Source organism: Paecilomyces variotii (assembly GCF_004022145.1).
Source record: "Paecilomyces variotii strain CBS 101075 chromosome Unknown C8Q69scaffold_7, whole genome shotgun sequence".
NCBI lineage: Eukaryota > Fungi > Ascomycota > Eurotiomycetes > Eurotiales > Thermoascaceae > Paecilomyces > Paecilomyces variotii.
Genome location: NW_021167146.1, coordinates 590,200 through 613,423, shown reverse-complemented (window position 1 = coordinate 613,423; position 23,224 = coordinate 590,200). Strand labels below are relative to the sequence as shown.

The 23,224-nt window shown below is 49.4% G+C and overlaps 8 protein-coding genes and 1 non-coding gene across 9 annotated transcripts; 3 read left to right on the top strand and 6 right to left on the bottom strand.

Annotated features, from left to right (window-relative positions):
- Window positions 1–1,272: 1,272 nt before the first annotated feature.
- C8Q69DRAFT_294653 (HAD-like domain-containing protein) lies at window positions 1,273–3,247 on the top strand. Its single transcript, XM_028627067.1, has one exon. It carries the CDS (start codon window positions 1,432–1,434, stop codon window positions 2,926–2,928), a length of 1,497 nt encoding a protein of 498 aa, XP_028484142.1. The 5' UTR covers window positions 1,273–1,431; the 3' UTR covers window positions 2,929–3,247.
- A 2,152-nt stretch (window positions 3,248–5,399) lies between these two features.
- C8Q69DRAFT_294645 (hypothetical protein) lies at window positions 5,400–7,439 on the bottom strand. The gene has a single exon (XM_028627066.1). The coding sequence runs from the start codon at window positions 7,166–7,168 to the stop codon at window positions 5,582–5,584; it is 1,587 nt and encodes a 528-aa protein (XP_028484141.1). The 5' UTR covers window positions 7,169–7,439; the 3' UTR covers window positions 5,400–5,581.
- Window positions 7,440–9,828: 2,389 nt separating this feature from the next.
- C8Q69DRAFT_t82 lies at window positions 9,829–9,922 on the bottom strand. The gene has a single exon. It is a non-coding gene; the product is annotated as a tRNA-Pro (tRNA).
- Window positions 9,923–11,136: 1,214 nt separating this feature from the next.
- Window positions 11,137–11,521, top strand: C8Q69DRAFT_507867 (plasma membrane proteolipid 3; the record flags this gene model as incomplete). The annotated part of the gene is made up of 3 exons (XM_028632926.1): window positions 11,137–11,153; window positions 11,306–11,440; window positions 11,500–11,521. 3 exons carry the CDS (start codon window positions 11,137–11,139, stop codon window positions 11,519–11,521), a joined length of 174 nt encoding a protein of 57 aa, XP_028484140.1.
- Window positions 11,522–12,613: 1,092 nt separating this feature from the next.
- On the top strand, window positions 12,614–15,257 carry C8Q69DRAFT_294355 (hypothetical protein). The gene is made up of 2 exons (XM_028627065.1): window positions 12,614–12,899; window positions 12,954–15,257. Exons 1-2 carry the CDS (start codon window positions 12,831–12,833, stop codon window positions 15,051–15,053), a joined length of 2,169 nt encoding a protein of 722 aa, XP_028484139.1. The 5' UTR covers window positions 12,614–12,830; the 3' UTR covers window positions 15,054–15,257.
- A 349-nt stretch (window positions 15,258–15,606) lies between these two features.
- C8Q69DRAFT_470370 (hypothetical protein) lies at window positions 15,607–17,082 on the bottom strand. The gene is made up of 3 exons (XM_028630831.1): window positions 16,633–17,082; window positions 16,288–16,523; window positions 15,607–16,224 (listed from the first exon to the last, which is right to left on the bottom strand). Exons 1-3 carry the CDS (start codon window positions 16,653–16,655, stop codon window positions 15,878–15,880), a joined length of 606 nt encoding a protein of 201 aa, XP_028484138.1. The 5' UTR covers window positions 16,656–17,082; the 3' UTR covers window positions 15,607–15,877.
- C8Q69DRAFT_470366 (glyoxylate/hydroxypyruvate reductase) lies at window positions 16,996–18,877 on the bottom strand. The gene is made up of 6 exons (XM_028630830.1): window positions 18,690–18,877; window positions 18,465–18,516; window positions 18,177–18,391; window positions 17,698–18,107; window positions 17,380–17,619; window positions 16,996–17,262 (listed from the first exon to the last, which is right to left on the bottom strand). Exons 2-6 carry the CDS (start codon window positions 18,506–18,508, stop codon window positions 17,164–17,166), a joined length of 1,008 nt encoding a protein of 335 aa, XP_028484137.1. The 5' UTR covers window positions 18,509–18,516; window positions 18,690–18,877; the 3' UTR covers window positions 16,996–17,163.
- Window positions 18,878–18,948: 71 nt separating this feature from the next.
- On the bottom strand, window positions 18,949–20,447 carry C8Q69DRAFT_470365 (hypothetical protein). The gene is made up of 2 exons (XM_028630829.1): window positions 19,948–20,447; window positions 18,949–19,867 (listed from the first exon to the last, which is right to left on the bottom strand). Exons 1-2 carry the CDS (start codon window positions 20,212–20,214, stop codon window positions 19,193–19,195), a joined length of 942 nt encoding a protein of 313 aa, XP_028484136.1. The 5' UTR covers window positions 20,215–20,447; the 3' UTR covers window positions 18,949–19,192.
- A 155-nt stretch (window positions 20,448–20,602) lies between these two features.
- Window positions 20,603–22,940, bottom strand: C8Q69DRAFT_433971 (putative RNA polymerase II transcription factor-related protein). Its single transcript, XM_028628525.1, has 2 exons — window positions 22,675–22,940; window positions 20,603–22,554 (listed from the first exon to the last, which is right to left on the bottom strand). Exons 1-2 carry the CDS (start codon window positions 22,817–22,819, stop codon window positions 20,795–20,797), a joined length of 1,905 nt encoding a protein of 634 aa, XP_028484135.1. The 5' UTR covers window positions 22,820–22,940; the 3' UTR covers window positions 20,603–20,794.
- Between the last annotated feature and the right edge of the window lie 284 nt (window positions 22,941–23,224).

The following is a 23,224-nucleotide window of genomic DNA, read 5'->3' as shown; positions in this document are numbered from 1 at the left end:
TGGTGAAGTTGGAAGAAAGAGAGATACTGTACTAGTAGATCAGAGACCAGGAGGAGCACGCAGGGTATGTTTTATTCGATGAGCGCAGAACAACGTCGATGGGCGTTTGATTGTTGAGCCCCTCTTATGAACGGACCGCCAAAAAAGAAGCCCCCTCTACGGCATATGGTAGTTAACCGAGTGCGCAAATACGTTAAGTTACCAGACTCTGCTCCCTCGGGCCAGCGCGAAAGCGGTGCTCAGGGCAACTGACCAGCAGCAGCAGAAAAGCAACCGCATCGGCAGCCGTGCGAGGTTAACCGGCGAGCGATGACATCATGGTCGATGGTTCGGTGGGCGCTGGCACTCCCCACTAGTCTATGGTACTGTTCTCTTTTGGGTCGAAACAGCGCGAGCGTTTGACCCGCCCGAGTACGATCGTCGTTCGTTCCCTGCGTTGTTTTGTGCTGTTTTCCCCGGAGCGTTAGATACGGCGATACGGGTATGGTGAGGTATATATGGTATGGTATATCCAGGCATATCCATATGGTAGATTCCCTCATAGAGATCAAATAGTAATAATCATAATAATCATAATCATAATCATAATCATAATAATAATAATACCCACGGTATTATTTCGTCCTAACCAGGACAGAACAGCTATGGTACTATGGTAATTACTACTACTACTGCCCATCCACGGACGACCCTCCTCCGAATTCCACCCAGCGCGATCCACTCCTGCGGTGGTCTCCCGTCCAGTCACGGAGCGCCGTGCGTACACAGTCCCGCTGGGTTGCATTATCCGCTGCACGACGCCCTCTCGTCATCGGGGGGTCTTGGACTGGGGCTTGACTGGGGGGGGCTTCACTTATCGCAGCAGTTATCACGTCAGTAACATCCTGGCCCTCCCAAGGGTTGACCCGCGCCGTCCGAAGTATACATGGTAGTATGGTACAGCAATTAATTAATTTGCAACTGGCGACAAACCCAACTTGCCTGCTCCATGATCCATCCACGGCTCCGCTTTTCCCGCTCCTTCGATCTCCCAACATGGTTGTGTTGCCAATGATGACGATAATTCTTAGGAATGATGATACCCTGGAGTGGATCCCATGGCAGCCTTCCATCTGCGAGCTTGGCGGGTTCCGTTGTCTCCTACTGACCGCCACTGGTTGCGATTGAAACAATATATATCATCCTGCTGTCCCTGGACCGGATTGAATTTTTTGATATTTTTTTTTCTCATTCACCGATTCCCCACGAAAAGAAATTTCTTTGTCGAGGGTTGATTCATTCCACCGCTCTTCCTCCTTCCTCCTTCTTTATCTTACTTTTCTTTTCCCACCACTTCATCATCATCTCTTCTGTCAAGATAAGATAGATAGATAGAGATCTAGCATAACAACAACTACGACAACCACAATACCTCTTGAACATTCCGTCATCATGGCTCGCATCGACGACGCTGACCTGGCTGTTGATCCCTCCGCTCCTGCGCCAGTGGCGGGCTCTCTGTCCCCCAGAGACACTCGTCCCAGTGTCTCCGCTCCGCGCGGTTCCATCGCCATTCCCGGAGACCCCAATGCTCCCGGCAACACGATCGAGGTGCCTGCTACCAGAAGCTCGATCAGTGATGCTGCGCAGTACATGCACAACCTGAGCTTGTCTCCCTCGATGCGAGACCGCCGTGGATCTCGCAACTCCTTTGGCACGTCTCTGCCCATTCCCCGCTCTCCTCGTCCGTCCCGACTGTCTTCCGTGGTCAACCGCGAGGATGGCGCGCGCGCGGGTGCTCCTCCGCTGCTCAAGTCCCGGGAGATCATGGCCTCCCAGATCCAGGACATGCACAAGGACAAGGTCAAGGCCGTCAAGAACATGGCCTTCGCCTTCGACATCGACGGTGTCCTGGTTCACGGAAACAACCTGATCCCCCAGGGTGCTGAGGCGCTCAAGATGCTCAACGGGGACAACATGCTTGGCATCAGAATCCCCTACATCCTCCTGACCAACGGTAGCGGTAAGACCGAGGAGGCACGCACGAAGCAGCTCTCTGAGATCCTGGGTGTTCCCGTCGAGCTCGACCAGTTCATCCAGTCCCACACGCCGATGCAGGCATTGGCTGAGTACTACGAGACCGTTCTCGTCGTCGGTGGTGATGGATACAAGATCCGCGAGGTTGCAGAGAACTACGGCTTCAAGAACGTCTTCCTTCCCAAGGATATCCAGGCCTGGGACCCTACCGTCTCTCCCTGGAGCACTCTCACTCCCGAGGAGAAGAAGGAGGCTCGCATTGTCGACTTCTCGCAGATCAAGTTCGACGCCATCTTGGTCTTCGCTGACCCTCGTGACTACCAGACCGACACCCAGGTCATCATGGACCTCCTGATCGCGGAGGACGGCAGGATTGGCACCAAGGCCGAGGACCCTGTTGCCAGCCGCATTCCCATCTACTTCTCCCAGGGTGACTTGCTCATGCCGACTGAACACAAGGGAACTCCTCGTCTGACCATGGGTGCCTTCCGTATCGGTCTCGAGGCCCAGTACAAGGCTCTCACCGGTGTCGATCTCGAGCGTGTCGTCTACGGTAAGCCTGAACTGGCCACCTACAAGTACGCGGACGAGGTCATGGCCTCGTGGGTGGAGCAGCTCCACGGAGAGAAGAAATTGCCCGAGCACATCTACATGGTTGGTGACAACCCGGCTTCCGACATCATCGGTGGAAACATGTACGGCTGGAACACCTGCTTGGTCCGTACCGGTGTCTTCCAGAGCAAGGAGGGCGAGAACGACCCCAACAACCCTGCCAGCTTCGGAGTCTTCCCCAATGTTCTCGAAGCCGTCAAGGCCGCCGTCCGCAAGGAGCTTGGCGACGACTTCGAGTTCCGGTGGAACCCCAAGATCAACCCCGTCCTCCACGGTGAGGGTGTCTCTGCTGTGGAGTAAACGGTCTCCTCCCAGCCGGACTTACCCTTGCATTTGCCAGGCGTTCTCAAATTTTTTTTGTCTCCTAAAATAAACGGGTGTTATGTGTTGACGACCGTTGCTTGATGCCAAATTGTTTCCCAGGTTCTACTTCAGACCTACCGATACCTTTTGTTTTGCATGTCATTATTAGAATACGCCTAGAGCGGGGATAGCGCGTGGAACTGGATTTCCCATTGCTTTTTTTTCCCCTGCAGCACCGGGTCGATGTGACGGGCCTGTCATACGATTAGATTTCTATCCTTCTTGACGAATTGATTCTACGGGTTCTCATCTCCATAATCCATCCATACAGTAGTAGTATCGAATAGGATCTGAAAACTGACAAGTACAGTCACGAAATTCGTATTGTTACCAACGACGGGCCGATGACATCAAGCTGACTAGTCTGGACTTGCTTCCGAGAACATCGATCTTCCAGAATGCAGCTTTCGTCCCCCGCATTCCACGACCGGCGACGACATCCCACGAACGGTTGGGTTGTTCTTCGATGAATTTCTACGCTCATTATCCAGACATCCATCCACATGCTGGAACCAGCTAGGACCGCCCGTGTGGACATGAATTAGGTGAACACTTGAAGACAGTCGACGTATCCATGACGGGACGTCCGTTTCCGGTGGCAAATTCGATCTCGGTCCAAGCCGAACCCATCGCGACCAAACCCGATGTGTGCATGCAGTTTCTAGGTAAGTAATTGGGAAATGCATTTACGGCACCTGCAATTTAGAAGGGAGGGGGAAAAAAGGGTTTTTTGTTTCTTTGTTGTAGCGTTTACCTGATATTTCTATTTTGATAGGGAGTATAGAACAAGAACTTTCTAATCCCGGTTCCCTGCTCATAGCGATTTATTCTGTTTCAGCTTGATTTTGTTTTATTACAACGTCGCTTCATATTCATCTTCGTATTTATATTTGTATATCTTGTTTTATCGAATAGACCAGTCTCGAAAGTATTCGAATCCGTCGTTGGGAATGACGTCGTTGACTTTTCATCTAGGTCTAGGTAACTACTACCTAGAACGGCGTGTGAATCGGGATAGATGGGTTATTGCTTCTGTTTTATGGTGGACTAGACTAGACTAGGTATACTTTATTAGTTGGTTACCTAGGTAGCTATAGTAGTCCTGTGTTTAGTATTATTGGCTAATAGTTAAGGGTATTGTATGTAGTTCTCTTTCCCGCGTCACGTATTTACTCTATCTAGATTATATTATACGGGACTTGAGAGGATACTCCAGTTAACTAAAGTACCTTGTATATAGGTACTATACTCTTTCTAAAACCACCAAGAAAGAAAAGAAACAAATAAACAATCCCCTTCCCTTCCCTTAGTTATCACTTTCTTGCCTAAGACACACTCGAGTTAATGTAATTGAAGGTAGATATGCGCAAGACATTCTTGAAATCTAGTTATTTACCTAGGTAGTTACACCTATTAACTTAGTTAAAACGAATCGAAGTGTCAGCGCCGCCGGAAGCGGGGGTCTCGGGCGGAGTTTGCTGGCTGCTCTTAAACAAACAAGGGATGTGGCATTTACTTGAGGGTGTGCGTGTGCATTACATCGTAACGAGTTCTGTACCGGAGGAAAGAAATCATGTGATTTTTGTTGCGAATGGGGTTTGTGATGTATGTTTAGGTAGTTTAGATTGGGTTGAATGTTGATTCTTATGGTGTTTCTATATATTACCATATGGTAGTGCATGTGGTGGTTTTGAATATAGGAGTTGGGGGAGAGGGGGGCACGTGATATGTTGTATGAGGTGTGGGATTGTACTGTGAGTACTTATGTATATACTTAGTGTAGAGTAGAGATTGGGTTAGTGAGTTAGTTAGTGGGTGTATTTTAGGCAGCTGAAGATGAAATTAATAATACAGGAGTGGATAAAGTAAACGTATAATAGGTTTTCCTGCAGGTTTTCTTGGATTCTATCTATCATCTCTTATGGAGAGTATCAAAGTTCCTGTGACTATATACAAGCTTTATACAGTACAAGTGATATAGGAACCTAGTCAGCCTTCACACCTATACTACTCGTAGAGTAACTCTCCTAAAATAATAAAGAAGCAATCTCAGTAGTCTATTTCGGGATGATATCTTATACAGTAGATATCCATGTGTTGAAACAGTTCGTTCAGATTCTGTATAATATTAGCAATGCATTTATATAACAAGAGCAGTATGTGGAGGGCTGCAACATTCTGCAAGGAGAAAAGCAATTGTGGTTTATGTCTTGCCCAGTCCGACATGGTCAGCCAGAAGGCCACCGCGCATGAACTTCGAGGTATAAAATTCTCGCAGAGCTGCAACTGCAACTGGCTGCCAGAACCTTAGCGACTTCGTGATCCTCATTCCGGGTATCCTGGGTTAGGGATGTTTAGGTGGCGGCAAGCAGCAGCGTGGTCTTCGCGCTGGAAGACCACACTGTCAAACCACGCCTGGCGCTCCTGAAAGCCTTTAAGCATACTCTCAGTTGGGGTAATAATGTCTGCGTTTGAGGGGGAAACCTTCTTCATCCTCTGGCTCATTGTTTGTGGCATGATACCACATGAGTCCTTCGAACTCGAGCGATGCCAGGGAGTTAGTTCAAAGGACAGTCTAGTATTATCATTATTATAAGTTCCTGACGATCTCTCTCAACGCCTCTATATCAGCCGGAGTCTGATCCTCCTCATCGTAGTATTCGAGTGCTGGCACGCGTACGGTAGAATCAGCAACAGCAACTAACGGCACGAACCTATGTCGATAGCCTCTGTAAGAAGTGACCCATTTCGCGGAAATAATGGCGTAGGTTGCTGTGAGAACTTGATCCTTTCCTGGGACGACTGGTGGGAACATCCATGGATAGTATGATTTCCCATGACTCGCCTTCGTCCGCCATGATGTTCCGTGTACACGGTTGTAAGCTGCAAAGAAGCATGCACACCCGTGGCAAGACAATTTGGATACGCCTATGTACGTGAAAGCCTTGGGTATGTTCCCACGTTCGTTCTGGGCTTTCTCGATTGCTGCCAACAACCTCGTTTCGCAGTGGACGATAACGTCCTTGGAGACGGCTTCCCGAGCCATGTATGTGGCGTCTGCGTCTATGACCTTCAGATCGAGAACTTGCCTTGCCCCGGTAAGATCGGTAGGATCGCTGGACATGTTATAGTATGCCAAAGATTCTTCAAGCACACGTTTCCAGTCGCTGGCGTTTTCAGCGATATGAGGCAGCCTACCCGATAGCTTTGCAAGTGGAGTGACGCTCAGGTTGCACGTGAAAAGGGTCCGAGATCTCGGTGATATGGCGGCTTTCACTAATATATCGATGTTGTTGAATATCGAAGCGATCTTTTGAATGTAAGTGTGGAGTTTCAGGAACCCAAGGGCACGCGTCTTATCTTTCCCCTGAAAACCGCCCGCACGCAAGAATTGACCCGAGGCTTGTGAGAAAGCTCTCAGGCAGCTGTACATCAGTCTCCAGTTGTCTGTGTCATCATGATGAGGCTTTCCGTATATAGCTCCCTCCTTTCTCGTAAAGATACGTTCGAGATATGAAAGAGTCTCTCTGAGAGAGTTGAAGGGGTGATCTGAAGGTAGACCAGCTGTTGGAATGCTCATAAATTGTGTAAATTTCCCATTGACTTTCTGCTGGAGCCTTGCGAATGTGAATTCCAGACAGCGATGATTGAAATCAGCCACAATAGCTCGAAAGGCCGGGTCTTTTGTCTTCTCATTAGGCGATGTATCCTGGAGACCTGGTTGCTTGTTGGCGTACATGAAGTCGGATAGAGCTTTCAATGCCGTCCATATGAATCTCAAATGATTTAGCGTAGATGAAAGTATATCTGAATTGCCAGATACGATAAGTTCCATTGAGTGAGACCTTGAATCCACGCGTAATGCGACCGCAATCACTTCATGCTTCGGCTGAGAAACTGACAGACTGGCGAGGGAATCTAGGATCTCTGCGACTCGTTTTGGAGCCCCTATCGGAGGATAAGATGGACTAGTGAGAGGATTTGCTTCCCTGCGGCTGGACTCGACCTGTATATGGTCGCGTTTCTCGAGTTTAGAAACCGCTGCCAGGAGCTCAGAAATGCCTTCGGATGTCGGGCGAGGTGGTGGCACGCTTGGCTTCATCGTCTCATCAGCAAAATCCGCTTCGAGGTCTCTTACTTCCTCTGTGAGGTCTTGCTGTCGTGGAAATTCAGCCATGTCGACAGTTGGGCTGGATGGCTCTGAATGAGGTCTGATTCTGCTAAGAGTCGACCACGGTTCCCATGTGACATGTTGTTGCCTAATATATAGAATCAAAGTAAAAGATGACGATATAAAAAGCGAACGCAGGAGTCAAGCAGTAGGGGCTTGAGTCCAGTGGAAGGATAAGTCGAAATTGTCAAAGTATTGGATAGAGGCTATTATTTATGAAATTCATTGAGTATAATTGTGTACGTCTGATCTCGTAAGTGCGGCCACGAATGGACAGGTCGTCCCAAGACGGATTTTTCTTGCGGTTTGCAGAAAATATTGCTAGGGCACTTTGACCACCTCAACAGTTTTCAGATTATTGTGCCGTGCCTGCTGCTATATTGCCATTGCTCGAAGATATTCAACGGCACTCGCAGTAAAGAAGCACCCCCCTTATTGGCTGCATGTCTAAACTGCTTTAGCAATCTTTCCAGTGAAGAGAAGAGGAGATTATACAAACCTGAGTATCAGATGGATACGTCTCTGCGCAACGTCCAAACGATATTTTATATCTCCTGCCGCGCCGACGAATGCTTGGTGATCATGCCTGGGACTAACCAGTCAGGCTAAAACGTTCTGGTAGATCACTGAAAGCCAGGCCCTTGAGAACGGCTGGCTATAAACCAATTTTAGCCTTATCTGCATTATACCCAGACATATTGGCACCCGGGTAGTAGTATTCACTCCCGGCCGTAGTACTCCGAGTATATCGAGTGGCTCTTGTATATCGAATATCAGCTAACGACCAGAAGTTGATGCCCCTAAATTTGGACTTGCGCAATTTGAACTTTGATGTAAACTGACTTGGCCAATTGGGGTGCAGAGACCGCTGAATGTGCTGTTGGGGCTGCAATAATGAATCACGGTAATGATATCCACGTTTGCGTTTCAGCATTTCGTATCATAACAGCGACATGGCATATTGTAGTCCATAGACTCCATCTGTAACCTGAGGTAGTACAGCTCTTGACACTCCGATAAGACCGATAAGTATAAGATTCAGAACGAGGCGAGCTCCCCTCGTCCTCTCGCGTACTCATAGACGGCCCTCTGCGGGGAAAGGAGGAACTCACGGAGCCTCTGCCCGGCCAGATCCCTGGGATTATAGTCCTAGATGATCAAGTTCTTGCCGGTCCCAACTTTGGAGCGTATCACTATAATACCCTAAATATGCTAGCACGTTATATCCTAATGCAGATTAGCGATCTAGTTTTTACTGGGAGTGCTGTAAACGGCGAATTAGGCCTGCTTCCCCCCTTTGGGGGCTTTCCAGAAGAATGAGTATATATCGCGGATATTGATATCCGGCAATAAATCGCACTAGTTAGTCTTCATTTTGCTGTTTGGGAAGGAGAGCACATATAGATATATATAAGGGCCATTAGGAATTGTGCTGAAGTCAGACAAAAAGTCAGTAATAATTTCGGCTAAAGATTAAATATTTATAGGGATAAGAGCGCGCAGCATCTCTATCAGCGGGACAGCGGCTGTTTGGGGTGCAGCTTCAGGCTCCATCAGAGGGTCTAAAGCCGGAATAGACAGAGTAGAGGCCATGGAGGCTATAGGAAGAAGGTTTCAGAGGAGGAATACTGCTGGCAAGATATAGCGGCGAATATAAAAATAAGAACCGGGAGAGCACAAGGAGGCTGACACAATGAGGATTTACTCAGCCGTTTCAGAGATACGGTTGACTGAGGTCAAGTAGGACGGAGTAAATCTCCAACTATAGAGTTGCAGAGAGATTTATCGATGAGAGGATATACCAAGGTTATCACCTTTTGATGAGACAGTCTATAAAGAAGTTTGATTAAAAGTTTAAAAACGACTGACAACCAAGCATGTCGCCCGGTCTCACGAGCATCGATAACGCCGTCGATATACACGGCGAACTCCGCTAGCTCTGCTGGGAAGGCCCTTAACTCCGCGATCGTCCAATCCGCAACGTGAATCACGAAGTTCTGAAAGGCACGACGAGACGGGGGAGTCCGGGCGACCGAAGGACCAGCACGATCGACACGAATATCGTTTCGCCCTCTTTCTGTAAACATCAAGGTATCGGTCACTGCATCCTCTTGGTGTACAAGCCGGTTCGCTTTCTTGATCCGGCGCTTAGAAGCTTTGTCGGATGTACTCTGCTATATATATGCATTCAAGACATCACCGACATAGCAGTCATATATATAAATGAGCACGGAGCTGACGATATCAGGAGCAAAGCCAATGAAGAGCGGGTTCGAAAATGCTGGGAGTTGACTGTAGATAGCAAGGAGAAAAGTGAGATTTCTGACTCAAGATATTGATCGAAAGTAGAGGTAATGTGCCGTCTTGCAGCAGCTCGACTATGTTGGAAACTGCAAATAACTATCAGGAAGAGAAGAAGCGAATGGAGATAGAAGCTGTATTTAACTGCCGGTCCAGCGACTTCACCAAACAATGCGGGGTTTGACGGCCCATTCCAGTTGTGAATTGGTCACTACAATGAAAGTTGTAGGTAATAAGAAGACATACAAGGTGGCTGCTATGAAAGTGCCTATGTATCACTGCTATATGCGCAAGGTATCTGTGAATGGAGGTCCATTTCTTCCAGATTTATATAGATGAGGAGCAAAAAAATGCAAAAAGAGAAGGGCCCGAGCCGCGGATCGAACGCGGGACCTCGCGCAATATAGCTAAGCAAAGGGTTGACCCTAAGCGCGAATCATACCACTAGACCACCCGGGCTTCTGATTGGTTAGCGATCCACAGACTTGACTGGAGAAGCAGAATAGAATATGCTCTGTAAGCCTGTGCCTGATTGCGTTCTAGGTGGTGTCATGAAGTCATTATTGGTCTGGAGTCTGGATAGCAGCTCGGAGCACCGTATGTTGTCAGCTTGCCAGGGAGGAAGCTCACACGCAAGGAGCAATGTCAGAGAGGGGAAAAAAAAAAAAAAAAAAATAAAAAAAAATAAAAAAAATCGCATGCCTACTTTATAATTTGTCCAGTCGGGAATATCCGATCTCGTGGCCTTCAGATACGGGAAATATCATACGTCATACTGAGTTATTCTGCTATCGATCGCGGAATTGGTATCCATGGGCCATTGAACGCGACCGCGTAGAGATAGCGCAGTTCGAGTCCAGGATCGCCTCCTCAGCATCTCCATATTTAGAGATATTGCTATTTCACCAAGGGTGAAGTGTTGCCTGGAGCTGATATGGCTTAGCAGCACAACGTGGGCATGGACTGGTCCTGGGGCCGAAATTAGAGTATGGCATGCGGCGGGGAATTGCTCTAAGATTAGAAACGCTCAGGGCCGCGACTGTTAGTTATCTATACGGATTACGGATACGAAACAAGCTTTCCCCTCCAGCCTGATCATTGTTGATGAGACCGTGAGAGCCTGAGAGGCGAGATTGCGATGGACAGCGCGTAGAAGGATCGGCCTCTTAAAGCAGCAGATCAGGGAATAAAGCCGGCTCGAGTCGCCAGACTAGCCGTTGAACGGCTAGCCCTTGACCATCCCACGGACTCGCTAACTTAACTTCACGTATTGTTTACGCAAAGGGTGTCATCTTCCGGGCAGTAATAATAATATCCTGTTTGGAGATGACGAGATGGACTTGAGGCGCAGAGCACAACGAGAGAGACAACAGCCAACAGGCGCCCAATAATCAGGGACAGAGCCAGCTGACTGTGGCACGGCTGCGGCGGTGCGCTGATGACGTCGGTTGGAGAGAAAGCTATTTCCAATTCGCGTGAGTGAAAAAAGGGAACGGCTGAGCTTGCTGATCTCTGTTGCGCCCGTTATTTAAACGTACCGCTCCGCTCCAGCCCTGTTGCTCTCTCTCTCCACCACTCCTCCATCAACCAGCCGTCCGTATTATTGACAATCTCCATCGCCTGTCAGATCTCCAGACTCCAGTCCCTCTCAGACCTCATCACTCACCATCACCATGCCTTTCACTGCTTCGTAAGTACCACCGTGTCTTGTTTCTTCGCAGCTATGACTATCCACTGTTCACCGGGCGACCAGAGGGTGGTCTCGCCTTTTGGGAACAGGAACGACAGAATGGCATTGCGATAATCGTCAGAATGGCCCCGATACTAACATCGGCCTGTTAGTGACATCTGCAAGATCATCCTTGCCATCATCCTGCCTCCTCTGGGTGTCTTCCTGGAGCGCGGATGTGGTGCTGACCTGCTGATCAACATCTGTTTGACCATTCTGGGTTACATTCCTGGTATCATTCACGCTCTGTACGTACATTTGAGGTCCTCAGACTCCCTTCATGACGATAGCTAACCTCGACGTCCAGATACATCATTCTCAAGTACTAGACGCGCGACCAGCTTCGCCCTCAGGAAACAACTTCTTCCTACTGCGCTGTTTCACAGCTCCGGCCGGAATTGGAGGTTGCGGGTGCTGTTTGTTGCGCCCGGTCGGTCATGGTCAGCAACAATGCTTCCGACGCTTTCCGGTCTCGACTAGCGGACGCCTCCGTCGCTTGGCGACGCTACCGCCGGTCGCCTCCCTTACGTCGACTCCGTATTTAATGGTCCTGAATTCTTGCTTCTTCCGCGTTTGATGATACCAGTCGGTTTGTGATGTTCGCAGGGTTTTCGTCGGTCCGCTTGTCGCCAGTTTCTACGAGCGATGCACGAGCCGACGTCGGTTTTAAAACTCCCATGTATTTAGACATGAAGATTAATGCTATACATTAATTGATGTGAAATCAGCCTTGGCTCCCAACTGCCAAATCAGGCGGTAATTACGATGTTCTACGTTCAGTAGTATCTAGTACCACTCTAGCAATGTAACTCACGCAGATCTGAGTCGGGGCCGGATTGGGGTATGTATGTCCAAGCCCCTGGACGATCACTGGACGGTTGGGGGCCGCTGAGCCTTAGCGACCGGTAAGTTGTACAGTGCAACTGTGCAGATACGAAGCGCATGCGTGTCAGTGAAGGCGCAGCGCTGAAAGTGCTCTATGAGGTTGCCTGTACTCCGTACATCCTTCATTACAAATAGCGCCACCAGCGCTATCCAAAAGGCCGTTGCAGAGCGCTTGGAGAGCGAATGTACACCAATGTCCCAGAGCTCGAGACCAGTCACCTGACCAGGCGTCATCCGTGAGCTCTGGCCAACCAGCGTCGAGGATTCCATCACAGCGTAAACGCCCACCCGGCGCGTATCCTGAACTCTCGCGCTCATCCTCAACCAACGGATTGCTACAGACCATCAACACGGCCCCTATCTGTCTTTCCTGTCCTTTGGAGACTGAGGTCTTCCTGTTTCATGATGCCACCAGGGCGCGTACAGGATATCCAGCGTCCTGTCGTCTTTGCAGGCTTCCTGCCCTGTATGCAAGGTGCCAATGGCTCCTTGTACCATAGAAACTCCTTCCTATGGCGCCGGTTTCAAGATGTCGAGATTCTCTCGACTTGGCTTTTCTTTGTTGTTTCCTGATGTTCCTTAATATTTTGTTTCTTTCCACACTTGATAGACTCTCCAGCCAAATCAATCTATCCCTTTGTCTCTACGATATTATGATATGTCCTAGATTTCCGGGGCCTCAGGGAGCAGCGTGAATCGGTTTCTCCGTTTAGGAGGGCAGGATTCTTTCCTTCGAGGGCTGCGAGACGTTGTATGTCTAGAATCAGCGGCCAGCTGGAAGGCATCTCTCAGGAGCAGCTATACTCCCGACTATTTTTCCTGGTTGGTTCAAGAGATTACAATGTAATTTGAGCTAGCCTAACATGAGATTCATAGGAATCGCACAGTATGCCTTCTCTTTTCAGTGTATCGCTCCTGATCCTTTCCACATCGTTGATCTCATCATGTCTGGCTCAACGGCCTTTGACGTCGCGGGGTATGGTACCTCTGAGCGACGAGATCCCCAGCTGCGCTCAGTGCTGCGTACACGATTTTATACACTCACAGTATCCGCGTATGGCATGCTCTAATCTGACGGATGGCGATTGTCTCTGCAGAACAAACTCGACAAGCGGATTCACTCTCGGGGAAGCGGCACTACGCTGCACAATTGCATCCTGTCCCCAAGACGTCATCTCGGGAACCAAGGCCCTCTATATCTGCGATTCAGTACCTGGGGCTCTTCATGAAACTCACAGTGTGATCACGGCGACCATCATTGCAACGAAGACGTCTTTGGGTACGCCGACTCCAAGCTCGCGGCGGTGTCCGCTGCCTACTGCTTCTGCGCCGTCTTCAACCATGAGCACAACGGGTTTAGCTACAAGCTTTCGTGCGACCTCAACCATGTTTACGACCACCACTACCACGCCCACTGTCAATTCTCGGAGTTCAGTCACATTGGCAGCCTCCGCTTCGTCAAACTCGGCTTCTGCAAGCCCCAGCCACCTCAGTAAACCTGCCGTTATTGGAATCTCTGTCGCCGCGGGCGTCTCTGGCCTGGCCCTTGTCAGTATTGCTATATTTTTCTGTATCAGGAAGATAAAGCAGCGACGAAGAGATTCTGACGGGTTCGAAATTGGCGGTGCGATGGCTGAGCCTCCGGAATTTTTGTATGCATCAATGAGGAACTCTGGTCTGGGCCAAGGTCGATACCCCAAGCCTGATGGAGGCACCGTAGGACCACAACCACAACCACAGCTAGGATCGCCATTTCAACCAGCGTCCCGTGGCCCTTTGGTGGTCGTGACCACACCCACCGTGTGTTCGATGGCGCCAGGGGGGCCGCAGAACGTTGGCATGGCAATATCTCCAGCCACTGACAATGGCGACTCCCCAATGAGCCAGGTGTCCCGGCGTACGCTGTCGCAACTACTACCCGACAAACCTGATTACACTCTTGATCCAGGACAGCCGAATACACACCAAAATGGAGTCAGGCCTGAGAGCAATGCAACGGTGTTTGAAGAGGATGTAGAGCGATCAAAACGCTCGAGTGGTTGGCCCATGCCAGCAGGTAGCACTGCGCGTAACAGATTCTCCGGCACAATGCCTTTCCACCCAGACTCCATTCGAGGACATGCGTTGAGACTTCAAGCTGATCCACGTGCTCTGATGTACGCTAAGGAGAGACAGCAGAATGGCTTGCCAGCCGTGAGGAGGGTCATTCAGCGGAACCCTGTTGTGTACCGGACATCAAGTCAACTGTTGAAGCCAACTGGCGATGGTATGTCGCAGAGTCAGCCAGGACCGATCGTGCAACGGCATGTTTCAAAAACCGGCAGTATCCATTCTGACGGACAATGGCGCGGCTCACGACGATGGTCTCGTCCTCCATCATGCACAGCCTCCAGCAGACGCTGTTCGGAATGTTCCGAGACGAGTTTCGAGGATGAGGAGGTGCCTTCGAGTTCCAGTCTCACGGTCCCAAAACAGCAGCTTACTCCTGTTGAGGAAGTGGCTTCTTCATTCAGCACTCCCGAGAAGCAAAACCAAAGGTCGCCCGTAGCCACGGGTTCGCCAGAGAGATATTTTCCGGCCAGACGAGATGTGCCCCCACCTGCAGAGCCGATTGCTCAGCAGCTAGACGGCGTGCCTGTGTATGGAAATCAGTCATCAGGTCAAGAATGGTCTGGTCCTGAATCAACATCTCACATGGACCATCCACATTCTAGATTCCTACTCCAGCCTGGTAACCACCCTCGAACAGAGAGGGTTAGAACAAACCACGAGCGCCGGAATGCAAATATCGAAAACAAATCAAGAGGCACCAGTTCTACAATCAACATGGAATCAAAACCCGGAGAGCAGGACCTCTCCCGGGGATACAGGGCTCCACGCGCACCCTCCAACGTACAGGGTATCAGAGGACCGCAAATGATACGGAACCTCACGCCATCAAGACACGGTTCTCATCTGATACTCAGTGTCGATTGAGGTGCCGCCCGACACTTACCATCACGAGACTTGCCATCTACTTGTAAAATTACCTTGGAATATCCTCGTTGATACCCCCGCAATGTTTTCATATATTCAAATCATCTCCTGACAAAATAGACCATGTGTCAGTCACCGCATCTAACTATTCTACTCCAGCACGCACGACTGGAACCATTACATTCATATATACCATTGTTTTATTACCATCTTTATTTTTTATTTTTTTTTCGCACACTATCTCGGCTGGTTATATCTACCATTCATTCACTTCACTTCATCGAACCACTTGGGTGGTATTAGCTTAGCATGATATGCTCGACTTTTCATTCATTTTTGTATGTATGTACCAGATCTTTACTTGACGCAGGCATGAGATTCGACTGGACTAAATACGCAACGAGTGTATGTATATATGTATATATATTATCAGAACAGACAATTGGTCGTGTCTTTTATACTTTTCATGGGCTGGAATTGATACAGATATAGCCTATTTAACTGTTCTACATCCTCTTATGGGACAACACCCTGATCGTGATGTTATATCAATATACAAGGAGAACCTGTTTACAAGGAACAATTCAACATAAGTGCCTATTCCTGCATTGACACATAGCTAAGCCATGCTTCCTATAGCTTATACAAATATTGTGCAGGCTGGGCCGTCATAGAAGCGGGATCTCTAGGACATGCTGAAAACTCGATACATCATACATTCTGCTGAGCCTTGACACACTCTCCACGAGTACAGATATATCGCAGCAGTAAACATCAGTTGCTCTGCGTCTATAACGCACGATCCCTCCACTCATCCTTCCCATCTACTCCTTTACCTCCTTTTTGATCTCTACCACTTCTCTATCCACTTTTCCACCCTCCTGCTTGACCTCAACGGCATCATCCTTGCATTTTCCACGTCTATTACGCCTCTTCTTCTTCCTATCACGACGCTGTTCCCCTCTACCGTAGTAAGAGCCAACCGTACCAGAAACATTCACCACCCCACCAGTAGTACCTCCTGGACAATACACCCGTGAATGCCCACTGACTCGACAACGAGAACAATACGCTCTACAACTCCCACGATGCATCTTTCCACATCCAGCACAGAGAGGTCGAGAGTAGTCTATATTCCCCCGTGAGAAGCGACTCATAACCTGCTGAGAGTCTGAAAAAGAGTCAGAGTTAGAAAGTAGTAGTTAAGTACTTCCTGGTGGGAAAGATTACTAACATCGAATATCCCTCTGCGCTTGCGCTAAATCTATCTGTGCCTGCCTGAGATGTCTAGGCACTGCATTTCTTTGGAGATCATCACATGCATCAGTGAGATCTCTCTGCGCGGATTCGAGATCTGTATATATAGTCGCGAGTTCGCTCGGGATGGAGTCCTGGATATGATGATGATGATGGGATGAATCGATGATGATGGTGGTGTTGAAGAAGTGGTTGTGGATGAATGTTTTGTGTCTGGGGGGGGGGGGGGAATGGAATGGTTAGTTTTGAGGGATGGTAGATGTGGTTTTTGGATGGGGGTTTGGATTTTTCGTGTGGGTGGGTAGGAAAAGGAATTGCGTACGTGACTATTTGTTGTTCGGTCATGTTGGGAGTTGGAGGAGGAGTGCGAAATGATGAAGAGGAAGAGTTAGAAGTTGGAGGTGGCTTGTAGAAGGATTGAGATGGAAAAGTTAGAGGTCAAGTTGGGGGGGAAAGTTGTATAGTGTAGTATTGAGGGTGGTTGGCGCTGGGGATTGCATCTGTCTTATCGTGGTGTGAGGTTCTCAGGAATGATCCTGCTGTGCTGTGTTGTGTTGTGTTCCTTCCTGGATTGGCAGGTGGCAGTGGATTGATAATTCTTGGTGATGACTCCTGGTTTCAATTTCAGCTTTGCATGTCACTATAAACGGGAAATAATATATACACATTTCAAGTTCCCTGGGGATCTTCTTCTTCTTCTTCTTCTTCTTCTTTATACAGTCTTATTCCAATTCAATACATAACTTATGTAATATGTAAAAATACTCTCTGGCCATTTATATCCCATAGAGCCTATTACCCTATTTCTAAATATACCATCTATGCAGACAGTCCTTTGGAGAGAGAGAGACGGTCACAAATCCGCTTGCTCAGGAACAGGACTCTTTAGTTTTCCCGTCTCGAGAGCCGAACGGATGTTTTCAATAGCCCATTCTTCCATGGCGGTTTGTGTCTGAGATGGGATGTTAGTTATTTATTCATAGATAGGTATCATGTATGATATCACTTCTCCACAAAGGAGAAGAGAAGAGAAGAAATGCTCCCGGATTTAAAGGATTATGAAACTCACCTCCACAGTCCACGTGCCCATGTGCGGTACGAGGAGCACATTCGGATTCCGCACCAGACCCGGATGAATCTTAGGTTCTTCCTCGAAGACGTCGAGACCGGCTGAAAATACCTTTCCGCTATCAAGAGCGTCGACCAGAGCGGCTTCGTCCATGACGGCGCCACGAGCAGTGTTCACCACCACGACGCCATTCTTCATTTTTGCAAATTCCTCTTTTCCGATGATGTGGCGGGTGTTTTTCTATATGTATGTATCTATATATTAGTTATCTGCATAATATAACACTGGAGGGATAGTTATATTGCACGAAATACTTACGTTCAACGGCAAATTCAAACTAATCACATCGCTCGTAGCCAGCAACTCATCAAACGAGACGTACTTCGCACCATCGGCCAACTCTTCGCTCAGTTCTCGACGATTATGATAAATCACCTTCATACCGAACGCCTCTGCTTTCCTCTTCAAGTTGCGTCCGATTCCGCCCATGCCTAGAATACCCAGCACTTTGCCCTCGGGATCGTGGCCCAGTGCGGGGGCGGGAACGCCGCGCCATTTTCCCTCCCGGAGGGCCTGCATGCCGGTGTTGAAGTTGCGTAGAGCACCGATGATCAAGAACATGTTTACGTCGGCCGTGGCATCGTCGACGGCCGTGGGGACGTTGGATACTCTGATCGGGGGGTTTCGCGCGCTGCACGCATGTACGTCGACTTGGTCATAGCCGGCTCCTGGGGTGAGGGTGTTAGCCATGTAGTGATTGATTTCATTCATATCGAAGCTAGAATGTGCAGACATACCACAATGAGCAAGATACGTCAATGACCTCGGTAGCACAGCGACCAATTCCTCATCAACAAGACCGGTAATATCAACAGAGGGAAAGGTACGATACGCCGCAACGACACCGTCGAATTTTCCATCCTTGCATTCCTGGATGAATTCGGTGCGATTGGTCGCGGCCGGTTTGATCAGGTCAGCGATCTTGCCGAGTGAAGACCATGATTCGTGCGCGCTGGCGCGGTTTGTCAGTTTCAATATACTGGTTGGATAATAGGAATAAAAGATCAATGGAAGGAGAGACATACTGGTCGATATCTCCTAGGAGGAGAACCTTGCCTCTGGTGGTCATGATATAGTCTAGTAGGTGTCGTGTCAATGGCGTGGGTTGAGATTCAAGCTGTGTAGAGAAATCCAATAGATCGGAATATAAATCATCAAAATAAAATAGTTCTCTATACAGTATGGACTCGATACCAATACAATATTTGGGGTTCATCAAACTCTCAAAGAACCGTACCGTACTCACTCACCTGCGATACTCTCCCCACAAACGAAACGAAAGACAAAAGAACCTCCCTTAGATCTCGAGGAAAATCAAGCTTGATAAAACAAAAGCAGCGCAGCTATGTATTTATCAATGTAGAGAATGGCAAGAATGCGAGTGAAGAGAAGAAGAGATTAAACATGGTTTCCCGCGGGGAAAAAGAGCCACCCCCACCATTGCTGGATAAATGAGGGGCTTCGGACTATTCTCCGCTCCCTCCAGAACTAGATCTACATGCTTAGTACATGCGATCTCCAGCCATACTGTTGATTGAATATTTACCTGCAATAGACAATATTCCATATTCCACATCTTCTATTCAGAATATGCATGGTATTTACCTGTGCTTGATATGAGTAGAACCGGAGAGATGGTAAATAAGTGATATATTCCTTTTTATCCAAACAATACCAATACCATATCCACCAATTGGCAATCCAACACCACAAGCCCAATCCAATCCAAAACGAAATACAAACAAAAAACTAGTTAAAACGCCCTCCTGAACCTCTCCAACAACCCCCCCTGCGCTGGTCCAGCGCCATTATTCCTCCCCCTCTCCCCAGCATCAACACCACTACTCGTCGACGCCGCCGCCGCCGCAGCAGCCCGACTCTCGTCCTCCAACCTCCTTCTCAGATCCTCATACCTCTCCGCATCAGAACTACCATTGTTTCCTGACGACTGCGTCCTACGCACCTCCTTCTCGCCAACCATCCACGCGGGCACTCTCCATCCTTTGCTCCCGAAAGGCAGAATCTCCACGCGCCACGCGACCCCAACGCACCACCCGACTAGGGCGGGGAGGATGGAGAAGGGGAATTGCGATAGGGCCAGTTGCGCCGCGAGGAGGTAGGTGGTTGATTTATCGGAGAAGAGGATCGTTAGGGACTTTTTGGCTGGAGTAGCTGCTGTTGCTGGGGCTGCAGGGGAGGATGATGCGGAAGAGGTAGAAGAGGATTGAGTAGAGGTAGTGGATGTGGAAATGCGGTATTTGAAAGTATGCGGGATGATGGCGTGGAATTGGGCCAGGAGGGCGAATATGGTCGCTGTCAGGCCGGAGGGGAGGTAATTGATCGTTCCTAGCGAAAGGGGTCGGATGACAAGTGCCAGAAGTAGCGGCGTGAGGATGGTCGTGTATGGAAGAGTTGTAAGTATAAATGTCTGCAGCGGGTTGAAAACGTCAGTCATCTTTAACAAAGACAAGAACACATCCTCAACAGACACGGAAGAAAAAAACATACAGCAACCTTCCTCCTCCCCCAAACCCTCTCAATCACACGTAAATGATAAACCAACATCGCCGCAAACAGCGTCTCCGTCGAGTTCGCATACCCAGCCACCTGCCAGACAAACACGCGCCAGAGCTGGCCATATCCCCAGAGATGCGGCACGACCTGGATATGAGCGAGGTGTTTGGAATCGAAGAGCGCGAGCGCGATCGACGACACCACCACGTAGATCAGGAGAGATTTCGATACGGACGCGTTGGTGAAGCCGGAGGAGAGCATGGTTGCGTTTCAATCTCTGGGGATGAGGTAGTTGGTTGATTGATTGGATGGGCAGTGACCTCCGGCGCGGAGAGGGAGGGATAGAAGAGACGAATATCTTCTCGTAAGAGCTAGATGTATATTATATGAGATCTAATAAGCAGAATTGCCTTGGTAGAAGACATAAAGATATCGCAATGCTGCAGTCTAACGTGTTGTAGTCTAGGAACCCCCGAGCTTGAGCTTGAGCTTCCTGCTGAGGGGAACGTCAGAGGCCGAGTTGGAGTTCAACACGTTGCGCTAGTGACGCGGGCCGAGGTCCGTGGCTGGGATGGTTCAGATTCGGCATGCCGAGATGGTCCCTGCTGTGGTTTAGAACAGAGTTACTTATTACTTGCTTGGACTGTGACGTAGATAGTGGCATAGATTAATCAATTATAGTAAGCTAGTAAGCTCGTTTTCTTCCATAGGGTTCATGTTCATGATAGATCTATAATACAATGTATGAGTCGAAAAAAAACAACAGGACCAAAATCCCTAAAACTCCTCTTGATGCAGATTTTTGTGACAGGATCATTACAAGAAAAAGAAAAAGAAAGCATCATCCTTGGCTGGGTCCCGGCGTGCTGGACTGGGCTTCTCTCATCTCCTCCGCCAGCGCGTCCTTGTATTTCGTCATTGCAAGCTCCAGTGATTTGATAGTCGGGCCAAGCAGCTGGTTAACTACCTTCTCGCCGCCAGGCACTCCCGCCAGGTTGACGCGGATCTTCTTCCCCGTCGTAGCCAGCACGTCGCGAGCGTGCTGCTTCAGTCGTTCTACTTCAACCTGCCGCTCGGCCTCAGCATCAGCCGCCACAGACTTGATGCGCTCCATGGCTCGATTGAGCGACTCGACCAGCGACGCAAGCTCTCCTGCGCGGTCAGGATTGCCGGACAAGAAGGCCTGCCAGAATTGATGCAGGAACTCCGTAGTCGTCGCATGCGTCAGTGTTAACCGGTCGAACAGATTACTCGGTAGGCCACATGTATCGGAAGATGAAGTCACCTCCGTCTGCGCTCGCCGCTCGCGGATATTCGACAGAATATGCGCCGAGGCACGCTGCAGGTTGGCCTTCGATCCGACTTGCTGACTCTGCGGGCCCTCTTCATTATCACTATCCTCCTCCGGCTGGACCAGCTTGCCCAAGGGGATAGATCCGTCCGACGGAAGATCACGTCGAACTTCACTGCGGAGCGTGACCAGAATCTGCTCTGGGTCCTGCTGCGCGAACAGTTTGCTCTGTTCATCTTCCAGATCCTTAGCCTGAGAGAAAAACCGACTCTGATCACGAATATTCAGCATCAGACGATTCTGCTCCTCGTCGCCCCGCAGATCTCGCAACTGCAGCTCGTTGTACGTCTCCTCATCCATACCAACAGGCGCCGACGGATCCCGATCAGCAGGCGCAACATTGGCCATGATCTTCTCACTCAGACTATTCAACGACCGGATAATTGGCACCTTGTCCAACGTCGTCGGTCTCATATCAATATCAGGCCGATTGCCCTGCTTCTGACTATGGTTGACCTCGTTCGCCGCCAAGTCAATAATATGAGGCACATGTGCTTCGAGTTTGCGATCCGCATTCTCATCCACTTTCAGATATTTATCCAAAATGACATCTGTCGGATCCGTCTCCGAGATCCGCTCTCCACGCAGCTTCTTGAACAACCGACTCTGAAAGAACCGCGACCAGAACTGCTGCTCACTCAACTTGGGCACATTTTCATCATACACCCGCTTGACGAGCGGATGCTGGTTGAAAATGAGCTGGATCTGCTCCTTGCTAATATTCAACTTGGTCACGTTATCCTCCACGCGCGGTTTCAGCGTCGAGAGAACATTATAGGATCCCCTTGTCTGGGCCCTCTCGATCGCATGCGCCCGCAGGAGATGCAACCTCGTCGACCAGAACTGCGACATGAACTGCGCGCCCGTCATCGTATCCGGCTTGGTGCGCAACGACTCCATGAACATGCGCTGCAGGTTCGCATCCGCCTTGAGCAACGACTGCTGCAGCTCCGCGTCCGTCCTGAGCTTGTTATCGTCGTCCCACGCATTCTTCCCAGTTCCAGACGACGATAGGGCACTCGCAATCGCCATCGCAGGCGACACGCCGTCCGTCCCTGCGCCGGGCGTCGGCACTGCCTTGGAAGCCTGAATCGCGGCACTGAGGGCATCTTTGATAGCATCCGCCTCGGGACGAGCGTTGGCTCCGTTCGTAAAAGAAAAAACATACTGCTCGGGCGCCGTGGCGGTCGGTAACTGGGCGAAAACTCTCAGCATCACTTTCGGATTACTCGCTGGAGTTTGCTGCAAATCTGTCATCAACCTTTCAGTCAGCTCTCGTTCTGTATATAGCCAGATGTATAAATCTCAACTTGCAAACACCATCTCATAAAAACCATAAATGTAGCAAGAAAAGAAAAGGGAAAACGCACTGGTAATATGTCCAACCGCAATCGTCACCATCCCAGCTGCATCGCCCGATGCCGGCGTCCAAGTGATCGTCTTGCCATCCTTCGCCATGGCTAGGACGCCATCCTTCTTCTTGTACGCCGCCAACCCGCGCGGCGCAGACGCCATCGTGATCGAAATCGACAGCTCTCACTGTCCCAGACTTGGTCGACAACTCCGCCCATCTGGAGATGGAGTTCCCTCGCGAGGCAGACGTCGGGAAGTGTCGAGCGATCGATGGATGGATATGCGGCCAAAGTGAAGCTCCGAGCTCTTCTTCCGCTCGAAAGCTTGACAGTACTTGGTCACGTGATTGGGGGTGTACTACATGATCCCAGAGCATATGGATTAATACGACGACAGATCAGGTTACAATACTACAGGCGATAACGATACAATGCACATACTCATGGTGGATTATGTAGAAAACCATAGCATTCTGAGTCATGGCCGTCATAACCGTCTCGACTTCCCAACGCCTAACTAGAACAAGACCGCCTTCCCATAAACCGAACATAAAGAGTAGCAATATAC